The sequence below is a fragment of the Salvelinus sp. IW2-2015 genome, linkage group LG15 (genome assembly GCF_002910315.2).
Source record: "Salvelinus sp. IW2-2015 linkage group LG15, ASM291031v2, whole genome shotgun sequence".
Classification (NCBI taxonomy): domain Eukaryota; kingdom Metazoa; phylum Chordata; class Actinopteri; order Salmoniformes; family Salmonidae; genus Salvelinus; species Salvelinus sp. IW2-2015.
The window spans coordinates 13,827,770-13,842,573 of record NC_036855.1 but is presented as its reverse complement, the minus strand read 5'-3'; the positions used below and the strand labels follow the sequence as shown (position 1 = coordinate 13,842,573).

Below are 14,804 nucleotides of genomic sequence, written 5' to 3'. Positions count from 1 at the left end.
CTGTTTATTATCTATGCATAGTCACCTTACCCCTACCTACATGTACAAATTACCTCGACTAATCTGTACCCCAGCACACTGACTCGGTACCGGTACCCCCTGTATATAGCCTCGTTATTGTGTTACTTTTTAATTAATGTTTTACTTTAGTTTATATGATAAATATTTTCTTAACTCTATTTCTTGAACTGCATTGTTGGTTAAGGGCTTGTAAATAAGTATTTCACTGTAAGGTCTACACTTGTATTTGGCGCATGTGACAAATAAAATTTGATTTGACCTCTTCCCATTTTAACAACCATAGAGTCAACACGTTTTGATCATTACAGCTTGCTATCTAGGCTTACCCCTAGCAGTTTTAACTTACATTGGAAACATATACACAATTGCAACAACCTTGACTTACACTGTACAGTGCATGGACAGAACAGATTTCCTCCTACCTGGAGCGAGAAACCGAGAGATCCTCCTCACCTTCCTCTACCCTCCCTATAGTAGTACATTGCATTCTGCTCAGGGACAGGGCAGTCTAGAAGTGTTTTATGTAAGCAGCACTAAGTAGTGCTGGTGCGCTGGGAATGCTTTCCCACGCTCATTAGTGGGCTAATTAGGCCTCCATCATGAGTAATTTCTTTCCTGATGTATACAAGTCTGACTTTACAGCATTGTAGGTATGTAATATAGAGTTGAAGTCGGAAGTTTACATAAACTTTAGCCAAATACATTTAAACTCAGTTTTTCACAATTCCTGACATTTAATCCTAGTAAAAATTCCCTGTCTAAGGTCAGTTAGGATCACCACTTTATTTTAAGAATGTGAAATGTCAGAATAAGAGTAGAGAGAATATTTATTTCAGCTTTAATTTCTTTCATCACATTCCCAGTGGGTCAGAAATGTACATACACTCAATTAGTATTTGCTAGCATTACCTTTAAAATTGTTTCAGGTAGCCTTCCACAAGCTTCCCACAATAAGTTGGGTGAATTTTGGCCCATTCCTCCTGACAGAGCTTTTTCAGTTCTGCACACAAATTTTCTTTGAGATTGAGATCAGGGCTTTGTGATGGCCACTCCAATACCTCGACTTTGTTGTCCTTAAGCCATTTTGCCACAACTTTGGAAGTATGCTTGGGGTCATTGTCCATTTGGAAGACCCATTTGTGACCAAGCTTTAACTTCCTGACTGATGTGTTGAGATGTTGCTTCAATATATCCACATAATTTTCATTCCTCATGATGCCAACTATTTTGGGAAGTGCACCAGTCCCTCCTGCAGCAAAGCACCCCCACAACATGAATCTGCCACCCCCGTGCTTCACGGTTGGCATGGTGTTCTTCCGCTTGCAAGCCTCCCCCTTTTTCCTCCAAATAGAACGATGGTCATTATGGCCAAAAAAGTTATATTTTTGTTTCATCAGATCAGAAAACATTTCTCCAAAAAGTACAATTTTTGTCCCCATGTGCAGTTGCAAACCGTAGTCTGGCTTTTTAATGGCGGTTTTGGAGCAGTGGCTTATTCCTTGCTGAGCGGCCTTTCAGGTTGTCTCGATATAGGACTCGTTTTACTGTGGATGTAGATACATTTGTACCTGTTTCCTCCAGCATCTTCACAAGGTCCTTTGCTGTTGTTCTGTGATTGATTTGCACTTTTCACACCAAAGTACGTTCATCTCTAGGAGACAAAATGCGTCTCCTTCCTGAGCGGTATGACGGCTGTGTGGTCCCATGGTGTTTATACTTTGTTTGTACAGATGAACGTACAGATGAACGTGGTACCTTCAGGCATTTGGAAATTGCTCCCAAGGATGAACCAGACTTGTGGAGGTCCCCAATTTTTTTCCTGAGGTCTTGGCTGATTTCTTTTGATTTTCCCATGATGTCAAGCAAAGAGGCATTGAGTTTGAAGGTAGGCCTTGAAATACATCCACAGGTACACCTCCAATTGACTCAAATTATGTCAATTAGCCTATCAGAAGCTTCTAAAGCCATGACATTTTGTCACGCCCTGACCATAGAGAGTCTTTGTTTTTCTATGGTATAGTAGGTCAGGGCGTGACTGGGGGGTTTTCTAGTTATTATTTTCTATGTGGGGTTCTAGTTTAGTTTTTCTATGTTGGTGTTTGGTATGATTCCCAATTAGAAACAGCTGGCTATCGTTGTCTCTAATTGGGAATCATATTTAAGTAGCCTTTTTTCAACCTGTGTTTTATGGGATATTGTTTTGAGTTAGGTCACGTAGCACCTCTGTAGTCACGGTTCGTTGTTAGTTTATTGTTTATCGTCTTGTTTTGCTAAATTTCACTTTCTATTAAATTATGTGGAACGCAACATCCGCTGAGCCTTGGTTCGATATTTATTCCAGCGAACATGACACATTTTCTGGAATTTTCCAGGGCTGTTTAAAGCCACAGTCAACTTAGTGAATGTACACTTCTGACCCAATGGAATTGTGATACAGTGAATTATAAGTGAAATAATCTGTCTGTAAACAATTGTTGGAAAAATAACTTGTGTCATGCACAAAGTAGATATCCTAACTGACTTGCCAAAACTATGGTTTAAAAAAGAAAATTGTGGAGTGGTTGAAAAACGAGTTTTAATGACTCTTACCTAAGTGTATGTAAACTTCCAACTTCAACTGTATGTATTGTAGGTATGTAACTAATGTATTTAAGTGTCTCACCTGTGCATTGAGAGTGATAGCCTGAGCCTGTTGGTCTGTGATCACTGACAAGGTGTCTGTTGGCTCCTTCTCACAGGGGTCGTGAACTCCCGGCCCATCTGGAACAGCAGTAAAAATCCACATACATTGTATGGGCTTACTGGGCTAACTCAGCCCATCCACCCCAGTGAATGGGCACAGTAAGTCCCATTGAGGTCAGCAGACCACTTTCCCAGGGGATACCTGGATAGAAAACCTCATAGTCCCTGTGACTGACCTGGGAGGAGGATCCCTGAGGCGATGCACTCCATGACCCTGCGCAGGGCCTCTCCGGGCCCCAGAGGCCGGTCACAGGTGGCTATGGCCTTCTCACAGATCAGCTCTAGGGGCTGGGGGAGAGAGTATTTAGTATTTTATTAGGATCCCCATTAGCTACTTCTAAAGCTGCAGCCACTCTTCCCGGGGCCCACACAACACATTAAATAACATTAATAGTCAAGTAAATCACAAAAAAACAGAACTACATACATTTACAATACAAATACACGCTTTCGTACATGTATGCCTTAGCACCCCATGCATTATGTACTCATTACAACAGCAATACTGCATTTTCCAATATTTTATAACCCATTGCTCCCTTTTGTTCTACTTTACTGCTTAGACAATTGCTTTGTCTAAGCAGGTCCTGATATCCTAATCTCACAGCACCAGTTCTGTAAACACCAGGAGAGAATCTCACAACATCAAGAACAATCTGTGATTTTTCCGTTTGACGTCAACACTATGCATAATCATGTGATTCATAGACGCTAGTGAACGCAAGCGCAACACACAAAAGAGAAAATGCAATAATCATAAGGAGTTTCACCAAAGTCATTAAGTCCTGCTCAGTTCCACCGTGAACAGAGCCACATATCACGCAGCAACCCTGAATCGTATGGAGTTGCACCAAAGTATCACTCCTGCTACGTTCCCCTAAGGCAAACGCAGCAACCATGAACAGAATAGCGTCTCACGCACTCAGGTAAATTCCCGACGTCAATAAAGCTACCTTGTTTTGCTAAATTCCCCTGATGTGAATAAAGCTACCTTGAGAGGGACAACACCACACACAGAGGATACCTTAACTCAACATGTACAGCACCAAATATACAGTGCATTTCTCCCACATTTTGTTACGCAAGACTTATTCTAAAATGGATGAAATCGTTTTTTTCCAATCTACACACAATACCCCATAATGACAAAGCAAAAACAGGTTTTTAGAAAGCTTTGCAAATGTATTAAAAATACAAATTTGAAATATCACATACAAGTATTCAGACCCGTCACTCAGTACTTTGTTGAAGCACCTTTGACAGCAATTACAGCCTAGCGTCAATGACGCTACAAGCTTGGCACACCTGTATTTGGGGAGTTACTCACATTCTTCTCTGCGGATCCTCAAGCTCTGTCAAGTTGAATGGGGAGCGTCGCTGCAAATCTATTTTCAGGTTTTTCCAGAGATGTTCGATCGGGTTCAAGTCCGGACTCTGGTTGGGCCACTCAAGGACATTCAGAGACTTGTCCCGTAGCCACTCCTGCGTGTCTTGGCTGTGTGCTTAGGGTCGCTGTCCTGTTGGAAGGCGAATCTTCGCCCCAGTCTGATGTCTTGAGCGCTCTGGACCAGGTTTTCATCAAGGATCTCTCTGTACTTTACTCCGTTCATCTTTCCCTTGATCCGGACTAGTTTCCCAGTCCCTGCCGCTGAAAAACATCCCCACAGCATGATGCTGCCACCATGCTTCACTGTAGGGATGGTGTCTGGTTTCCTCCAGACGTGACGGTTGGCATTTAGGCTAAAGGGTTCAATCTTGGTTTCATCAGAATCTTGTTTCTCATGGCTTGAGAGTCCTTTAGGTGTCTTTTGGCAAACTCCAAGCAGGCCGTCGTGTTCTTGGTCACCTCCCTGACCAAGGCCCTTCTCCCCCAATTGCTCAGTTTGGCCGGGCGGACAGTTCTAGGAAGAGTCTTGGTGGTTCCAAACTTCTTCCATTTAAGAATGATGGAGGCCACTGTGTTTTTGGGGACCTTCAATGAGTCAGACATTTTTTGGTACCTTTTCCGAGATATGTGCCTCTCCACAATCCTGTCTTGGAGCCCTACGAGAAATTCCTTCGACCTCATGGCTTGGTTTTTACTCTGCCATGCACTGTCTACAGTGGGACTTTATATAGACAGGTGTGTGCCTTTCCAAATCATGTCCAATCAATTGAATTTATCACAGGTGGACTCAAATCAAGTTGTTCAAACATCTCAAGGATGATCAATGGAAACAGGATGCACCTGAGCTCAATTTCGAGTTTCATAGCAAATCATCTGAATACATATGTAAATAAGGTATTTGTTTTTTTATTTAAAAAAATATTAAATGTTTTTATTTAATCCATTTTAGAATAAGGCTGTAACATAACAAAATGTGGAAAAAGGGAAGGGGTCTGAATACTTTCCGAATGCACTGTACATGATGTGCATACAAACATACACCTCTTCCTCCTCTCCCTGGACAACTTACCCATCCTTTGAGAGGCTCCCACACAGTTAGTCTGTTGCACATGTCTCTGAAAACACGCATGACGATGACACACGACTTCAGATCGGTCACTCTGGCCTACAAAGTGAACAGACAATGTGAACACACTCACAATAAGAGTCCAGTGATGATAAAAAAACATGTACAGTCCACCATCAGGATTGCTCAATTCTTCAGTCATACAAAGGATATTAAGCCATTTAATGTTCCCCAAATATCCCTCTAGGGAGCAAACAGTTCTGAATGAGGTATGTGAAATCAGAAAAGATGTTCCACCTGGAACCATTTGGTATGTCTGAGCGTTGCCAGAGCAGCCTGGCACCACCGCCCGTCCAGCACCTCATCAAGCCCCTCCACCTCCACATCTTCCTCTGGAAAGAGAGGCAGGATGAGGACACAGATTGCATTGCCCAGGGGGCCTTCAGACAGACTGCAGCACAGACACAGGCTGCATCTGAAATGGTACCCTATTCCCTATGCAGGTGGTGGTCAAAAGGAGTGCACTTTAGGGAATAGGGTGCCTATTTAGGACGTACCCATAGACACACAGGCAAGTAGGGTGGCTGGCTATAATTAGCTTCCTACTGGTCTGATAATTTTTTTAATGGGGAGAATGGAAGGGGATAATGTAATGGAGATTAGTTCTGTAACTACTGTCTTGAGGATCTCAAGGATGTTTAGAGAAGTAGTGGGAAAGCATTGGTATTGTGAAGTTGAAAAAATGTAATTGAGTCATAATTCAATTTGTTGGTCAGGCATCGCAGTAGGACGCCATGCTGGTATTTTCTGTCTTGCAGGTCAATCAGATGTTTATGGTTACTAAACCACACTGGCTTACTGTTGGATCAAACCTGCCCTGCCATGGCTGGAACTGAGCCATGGGAGAAAACAAAAAGCAACAGTAGAACATAAACAAACATCAGAGTGAGGACGCCACCATGGAAAGAAAGCGAAGGCTCAGATTCTCGGGAGCAGCTAGCTATGGGGTGATTGCTCTGGGATGAGAAAAGAGACCGGAGACTAAAGAACTCTGGGCTTAGTAAGAGAGATATCCTCTTCATCCCCTCCAAATAGTTCATGTGGAAAATTGGCACCAACATTCAATTACAACATCTACTGTATATAGACTTACAGCTAGAACCACAACCAATTATGGCTATTTCAAAGTTACAAAAAGATAACCACACTCCGCACAATCAAATGCCTTTTTTGGCATGAATTATATTCGCTAGTAGCTCTTATTTTAGAATCGGTAATTGTATTATGTGATGAATAATTGACTCCAACCGTTGGGACAGGTTTTTTGCTCAAATATTTATATTACCATCGACTAACCAAATTGGATAGTCATATCCACTTATTTTTAGGTTTTAAATGTTAATTCCTGGCTTAGTTTATTGAGCGAGTTTGGAAATAAAATAGATTTTCTGATTTCTTCAATTGCAAATTCTTGGTCTAAGATCATTAGCTTTTGAATTTAGTGGTCACTGTCACGCCCTGGCCTTAGTATTCTTTGTTTTCTTTATGTTTTTTAGTTAGGTCAGGGTGTGACATGGGGAATGTATGTGTTTTTGTAGTGTCTAGTGTAGTTGTCTAGTTATGTCTATGGCTGCCTAGATWDRTTCTCAATTAGAGGCAGCTGTGGTTCATTGTCTCTGATTGAGAGCCATATTTAAGGCAGTCATAGGCATTGGGGTTTGGTGGGTAATTGTCTGTGTCTATGTTGCATGTTTGCACTTAGTCTTTGATAGCTTCACGTTCGTCTGTTTGTTGTTTTGTTTCGTTGTCCTTCTTCTAATAAAGAGAAGATGTATTTTCCACACGCTGCGCCTTGGTCCTCTCTCTCTCCCATTGACGATCGTGACAGTCACACTGGCCATTTCAAATGTAAGGTTAGTAGCCATGTGCAGCAGCATACTGTATTTACGGAGGGGATTGTAAGAGCAGTCTATGTGTGGTTTTGCAGATCTTTGCCATAGAGACCATTGTGAAAGCTGGACATTATGGAAGAGTTGGAACACAAACAGGGTGAGAAAATGATGCGTCAACCCATGTCACACCTCCTAATGCTAGACTGAGGGGTCTGCCCCAGGGGAGACCTGGGAAAAATAAAGTACAGTCATCTGCTAAGGATCTTGGCCCAGGGAATGCAAAGACTTAAATAGGACCATAAAGGCACAGAATATACACTACAGTGGCAAGAAAATGTATGTGAACCCTTTGGAATTACATGGATTTCTGCACAAATTTTACATCAAATTTGATCTGATCTTCATCTAAGTCACAACAATAGACAAACGCAGTGTGCTTAAACTAATAACACACACATTATTGCATTTTTCTTGTCTATATTGAATACATAATTTAAACATTCACAGTGTAGGTTGGGGAAAAGTATGTGAACCACTATGCTAATGCCTTCCCCAAAAGATAATTGGAGTCAGGAGTCAACTAACCTGGAGTCGAATCAATGAGATTTGGTTAGAGCTGCCCTACCCCATAAATAAAATTTAAAAAAAATCACAAAATTTGAGTTTGCCATTCACACGAAGCATTGCCTGATGTGAACCATGCCTCGAACAAACGAGATCTCAGAAGACCTAAGATTAAGAATTGTTGCCTTGCATAAAGATGGAAAGGGTTGCAAAAGTATCTCTAAAAAAGTCAGTCCGCGTTAAGACAAATTGTCTATGAAATTGAAATTGTGAAATTCCAGCACCGTTGCTACTCTCCCTTGGAGTGGCCATCCTGCAAAGATTACTGCAAGAGCACAGCGCAGAATGCTCAGTTAGGTTAAGAAGAATCCTAGTGTCAGCAAAAGACTTACAGAAATCTCTGGAAGATGCTAACATCTCTGTTGATGAGTCTACAATACGTAAAACACTAAACAAGAATAGTGTTCATGGGAGGACACCATGGAAGAAGCCACTGCAGGTCTGAAGTTTGCAAAAGAGCATCTGGATGGTCCACAACGCTACTGGCAAAATATTCTGTGGACAGATGAAACTAAAGTTGTGTTGTTTGGAAAGAACACACAACACTATATCTGACGGCACAGCACACCAACATCAAAATCTCATCCCAACTGTACAGTATGGTGGAGGGAGCATCATGGTTTGGGGCTGTTTTGCTGCCTCGCGGCTCTGGATAGCTTTGCTATCAGACAGTAAAATGAATTCAAGACATTTCGCAGGAGAATGTAAGGCTGTCTGTCTGCCAATTGAAGCTCAACAGAAGAAAATACGCCTTCTGGAGTGGCCCAGTCAGTCCTGACCTCCACCCGATTGAGATGCTGTGGAATGACCTCAAGAGTGCGATTCACACCAGACATCCCAAGAATAATATGGAACTGAAATAGTTTTGTAAAGAGGAATAGTCCAAAATTCCTCCTGACCGTTGTGCAGGTCTGATCCGCAACTATAGAAAACATTTGGTTGAGGTTATTGCTGCCAAAGGAGGGTCAACCTGTTATTAAATCCAAGGGTTCACATACGTTTTCCAACCTGCACTGTGAGTGTTTACACAGTGTTTAATAAAGACATGAAAAATGATCATATTTAGTGTGTTATTAGTTTAAACAGACTGTCTTTTGTCATGACCAATTTATGCAGAAATCCAGGTAATTCTAAAGGGTTCACATACTTTTTCTTCCCACTATATATCTCAGTCCCTCCAGGATTTCGCAGGGATTTTCTGTGATATTTACAGGTAAAAATTATTGATTTTGCTGCAGCAATTCCAGCATTCTGTAAGGCAACATGCAATGATTTTGTCCAATTTGTTGTGAAAATGCACTGACGAGGGAAAACGTTTGTTGGCATGTGGCTTGAATGAACCATATTATGCGGTGATTGGTTAAAATTGCGAGCCCTCTTTTTGTACTGCAGTGATGGGTCTCAGTTTCATGCGATAATATTGCAATGATTTGACTGTTTTATGCAGAAATAGTTCAGTGATTGGCCAAATTTTCAAGCCCTCACATAAAAAAATCAAAAACCAGGCGAATGGAGCCTCAAGAGCCCTTCCTACGCAGAATTGTCTCCCCAGTTTCCACCAGCTGCAGGTCATGACGAAGCCATCAATCATAAGGAACACATACCAAAAAGACAACCACAATTAGAGCTCTCTGACGTCATCAGCTTAGACTTTGATTAGTGACCACAAAACTAAAAAAATTAATAACACGTATTAATATCTTGGCAGCAGCTAATGGGAATCCATAATTTATACAAATACAACTGGCTTTAAAACATGAAGTTATTGGATGTCATTCTGAGCAAATCAACAGTAAAGTTAGAGTCGTCGAATATCAATGGGCAAAGAAAAAATATCAAATATGTTGAATATCGGCAATCAAGAAGGCAGTTGGATACCAGTTGCCTGTCTGTCGGCTCTCAATTGGACATTGACCAGAATTTCATGGTGTACAGCAGGGCTATTCAAAGTCGGCCCTAGCGGGCGAAAACACTTCTGGTTTTCATCCTCTCCTTCTACTAATTCAGACCTGGGACAGCTGGTGAGTGCAATTAACCTATGAAGTGGAAACAAAAAACAGAAGGGTTTTGGCCCTCTAGGACCGGAATTGAACAGCCCTGGTGTAGAGTAACCCAGAGAAGATAAGTACATTGAACAGATTGGGGAAGAGGAGCGATGTCTAGGGCTAGGCAGAGAGTGGTTTTATAGGGGGAGCCCCTTGTAACCGGGCGTCCTGCGCTGGGCCTCGTCGCTATGCTGGCTCCAGCCCCGCGCTCCCAGGTCTGATAATCCACAAACACTGCGCTGGGGTGCTGTGGTAAAATAAAGACATTTGCACACTATATAATACTCCCAAACATTCTATGGAGAGAACCGTTTCAGGGCAATGTGTCTTCCTCAGGGTTGAGGATGCTGTGGTAAGAAATAGAATCCTGATTCTATGGATAGAACAAACTTCAGTATAGTCAGTGTTCTACTCATGTTGTTCCCCAGAACTAGAGGTTGTTTGAGAGCTTCTGCTGAAGTGACATATTGTGTTGATTACACAATTAAAATGAAACTTCTTTGCTTGTGCTGTGTGGAATATTTAGAGGCTGAGGGCAAAATCTTTCTCTCCTAGCATTCATCTGCTCCAGTGTTTCAAAGTTTTTTAAACTTTTACCCCAATTTTGTCATATCAAATTGTTAGTTACAGTCTTGTCCCATCGCTGCAACTCCCCCATGGACTTGGGAGAGGCGAAGGCCGAGAGCAATGCGCCCTCCGAAACCCGACCCTGCCAAGCCGCACTGCTTCTTGACACACTGCACGCTTATCCCCAAATGTGTCGGCGGAAACACCGCCCAGCTGGCGACCGAAGTCAGCTTGCAGGCGTCCGGCCTGCCACAAGGAGTCGCTAGAGCGCGATGGGACAAGGAAATCCAGGCCGGCCAAACCCTCCCCTAACCCAGACGATGCTGGGCCAATTGTGCGCCGCCTCATGGGTCTCCCGGTCACGGCCGGCTATGACACAGCCTGGGATTAAAACCCGGGTCACTGCGATGCAGTGCCTTAGACCGCTGCGCCACTCGGAAAGCCCTAGTGTTTCACAACTAACACTCAATGCAACATTTATGCTGCGAGGACCTTTTGTACAGAACGCTGAAAATATTTTCTTTCCGGTCTCCCCTAGTGGGGTTGAAACACTACAATAGGTTTTACATAATTGCTGCTCTTCCAATCCTTGAAAACATTTTATTTTCATTCCCTTTTATTTTAAAGCACAGCATAAGCACTTCTCTGTCTCCAGTGCTGTATTTTGCAGTTTCCCACTAACTGGATGTTGGGCAAGGATAGGATAAGCGCCCTGACTCTCTGTTAGACAAAAATAATGAGAGAACGCTGTACGGAGAAACCGGAGACAGACGGCTATTTTCACAACCCTCCTTTATCACCCTCGCTCCATTACCTCTTTTCTCCACACCCCATTATTGTCATCTTTAACCTCTGCTTTGTACATCCCTCATTCCCTCAACCTCTCCTAATTTGTCCTTCTTTTCTCAACCGTGCCTTTTTAATTTAAGGACCATAATGAAAATAACAGTGCAGGTTTTAAAAGTACATGTTGATAGATTTTAAAAGTTTTATTGTCTCCAGCTGGAACAGCTTTATGTTTATTTTAATTATCAGATAAAAATCATACATTCAAATAATTACATTTTAAAGAATCTCATTAGAGGACAGACAGAGGGGTAAATACCTTGGTCTTTAGCAGTGTGTTCATCTCTCATGGCTAGTGAGGACAGGGTGACCTTCAGGGAGAATTTGGGGTCGTTGATGTTGACCACCCAGATGGCGGACTCCGACACGCTCGACCGCACCTCGTACTTGTCCTCCGTCAGCGTCTGCAAGGGCAACCAACGAGGGTTGAGGCAGCTGTGGCATGTACACAACATGTTCAACACATTCCCATTACACACTATTATAGTATTACAATTTAAAATGATCAGAACATGTTTGAACTTCATAGGCATAACAAAACTTCCAATTCCATTTTCAATACATTTTCAATACATCATTTTGTAGTGATTATGTTCACAAGGAGAAATATGTGTATTCTCTAGTCTAATAGCTAGTTCCTTTGAAGAATGCATAATGTCTCTCCTTGTGTCAACCTCACTCCACTTCCTTTGCTGAAAAGCCGAGAGGTGCAAATGGAATCATCCCTTGATGATAACCTGCACAGCAGACTGGATCGGTAATTAACTGGGTGATAAGCAGGGAGGAAGCACAGGGAGACCATGTACAGTAGTCAGCTCTGCACTGCACTACAGAAAGCAGTGGTGGATGTAGTCACGTCTGCACTGCACTACAGAAAAGAGTGGTGGTATGCTCAGGTCTGCACTAGAGGGGATTCAAGTTCTAGAGTCAAGTTCAGGACAGGATCAACAGTCCACAGGAACAGGCAGTACAGGAATAGTTATAAACTGAGGTTTGGGGGAGGGGAGGGATAGAAATATGTAACGTGTGGAGCATTTCATAAAAATAAACGGTATTTCATCCCCTCCCCTTCCGTCGGCTCACACCCAGTTGTAGCCGATCCCTACTTTACCTCAGAAGCTGTGTGTGCACTGCGCAGGCAACTGTCTCGTGAGCATGGAGCTGCAGCCAAACGGAGCATTTGCTATTGGCTACGCATTAGTGGATACTCAGACTGGTCTCAGGGCAGGTCTGCCGTGTTTTGACTAGCAGTGACTTTTTCTAGCAGGTTAGGAGAACGTACCCAGCATGTTAGGATAATTAGGTTAAGGTTAGGAAAAGGGTTAGAGTTAGCTAAAATTGGCCCTCGACACACCTAGCTACAACCAGGCCTGCCCTAAGAACAGTCTCGGTTTCCACTAATGCAATTCTGCATGCAGAGCGGGGGACAGACAGACAAGCAGCTAACGGAGGAAGTTATTTCTGATTTCTACGCCTAAAAATTACCACAGGACAGGAGTGACTTTTATCGGGACAGGACAGGAAAGTTCAGGGGTTATAGAAGAACTGTTGCGAGATCAGGACAGGATGTTTTATTTACTGGACAAGACAGGACAGGAATTCATTTTCTCTCCCGTGTCAACCTCTAGTCTGCACTACGTTACAGAAAGGAGTGGTATTTGGAACTCACGTTGAATAATGTGCCATCCCATTCATTTTAAAATGTTACGGTTAGTTTGCTCATGTAAAATGTTTGAGTAAAAACGGACCTGTAGTTGCAAGGGCAGGTTGGCACTAACAGTGTACAGAAGTAATTTGGTGGGTTTGTCTCTGCACATCAGGACCAGCTCCAAATCCATGTCTCCTTTAACCAGGAGGCCCTTAGCCACAAGACCCACCCGCATCACCCCACACAGGATCGACACACTCTGGGTCCTGGTGAAGACAGAGCAGTGCAGTAATCAGCCACATTACACTATAGTTTCTAAGGACGCCATTAAGAGAGGACAGAAGAGTTATAAACTAAAATGTTTTGTTTTCAGACACTTGTCATATGTCGAAGTTACATTTATGTAGTTTACACATTTTCACCAAAACAAAGGAAGAAATAACTACATAACTGCTTTGTTAAAACCTAGTATGTAGAGCAATGGAATCAGGTGTGTAGTGCTAGGCCAAAAACAAAAATGTGCACCCTTTTGGGTCCCCAGGACCAGGATTAAGAAACACTAAAATGTAAAAGTACCTCAAGCCTTTGTGAAATTGTAGAAGAGAACTCACTTTGTGCTGCCGTGGGTGCCGGTAGAGTCTCCAGCAGCCTTGATGTTGATGGTGGTGGTTGGGGCCTTGCTTAGGGAGGTGTTGAGGTTGTCCATCCAGTCCGACACCTGTTTGAGGGCACATTCCACGGTGGATACCAGCTTCTGGACAGCCTCCAGCTCCTCTGGCGAAGGGTAGATGTCGGCATGCTTGGCCATGACGTGGCAGTCGTCGTTGGCGAACGATCGGATGGACCTCTGAGAGGAGGGAAAAACAAATAAAAAGCGAGTCATTCAGAACATGTGATCCTTTATCAATATTCTAAAGACAAATGAGTTGGCCAGTTACAGTAAGGTGTTTTCTGGGTGCCAGACATGCCATCTTACGCTGCATATATTCGATAGTGACACCTAGCAACCGGTGCTGCTGCCAAATTCCATTTGTCCTACATACGAAGCCAGTGTGTGCTTTCCTAGAAATCAGCTGTATCAGCGAATGTGTGCCGTTCTGCAAGCCCAACTGTACACAGTACAGGGAGAGCACCATGTGGAGCGTGGAGCCCAAGTTCCTCTTTCCATCCCTCTCTTTCTCCATCTCTCTCCCGTTGCTCCATCCCTCTCTGTCTGCAGTGTGTAGGCACCACTCATTACAGTGGGTTATTTATGAGAGGGTTGAATAATTCATAGGCTAGTGTGTGGAGACTGGGGAGGGGAGGCTCAAGTCCTCAGAGGTGGAGGTGGGTCATTTACCACAACCTAGCTAATCTCTTTCAGTACCACCAGGGCATTCACACCTGTATATCAAAAGAGAGCGGAGCACATCAACAACACATACAGTACACATCTCCTATATTTCTCTTCCTCCTCTCAAACAACCTGTCTTTATTCAAGATGTGACATACAGACGCATAAAAACAGACAGCCAGACCCGAACATACATTATAGCAACAGAAACATAGCCTACACAGACAGACATCCTCGCACTCTGCCAGGCAGATTCTCTCTCTCTTACACACACACACACACACACACACACACACACACACACACACACACACACCACACACACACACACACACACACACACACACACACACACACACACACACACACACACACACACACACACACACACACACACACACACACCTCACCATCTCTAGAGGTCAACAGACCTCTCTGGTCTAGGAGTGTGACTGGGTTTGGTCTAATTTCGGACCAGGGTCCCCTAACTCCGCCTCCTCATGCAGTCACCTCTGACCCATCAGCTAGCCCTTCTGTCCCACGTGGCAGAGATACAGGTAAATCAGCACAGCTGTGGGAGGGAAAAAAGGAGATGGGATACAAATGATGAGCATTTAGCACACTGGTATATGC

General features: G+C 43.3%; 1 protein-coding gene across 2 annotated transcripts in view; it reads right to left on the bottom strand.

The window, feature by feature from the left end:
- The window catches only part of LOC111974803 (spermatid perinuclear RNA-binding protein-like), a 66,009-nt gene that overhangs the window by 38,242 nt on the left and 12,963 nt on the right, over positions 1-14,804 (bottom strand). For both annotated transcript variants that reach the window (XM_070446951.1, XM_070446950.1), the window contains exons 2-9: positions 14,582-14,742; positions 13,450-13,685; positions 12,939-13,104; positions 11,450-11,594; positions 5,514-5,608; positions 5,220-5,315; positions 2,940-3,051; positions 2,684-2,781 (exon numbers count right to left, since the gene is read on the bottom strand). In XM_070446951.1, the coding sequence (XP_070303052.1) occupies positions 2,684-2,781; positions 2,940-3,051; positions 5,220-5,315; positions 5,514-5,608; positions 11,450-11,594; positions 12,939-13,104; positions 13,450-13,685; positions 14,582-14,584 (951 nt within the window). In that variant the 5' untranslated portion in view covers positions 14,585-14,742. The remainder of the gene's footprint in view (positions 1-2,683; positions 2,782-2,939; positions 3,052-5,219; positions 5,316-5,513; positions 5,609-11,449; positions 11,595-12,938; positions 13,105-13,449; positions 13,686-14,581; positions 14,743-14,804) is intronic.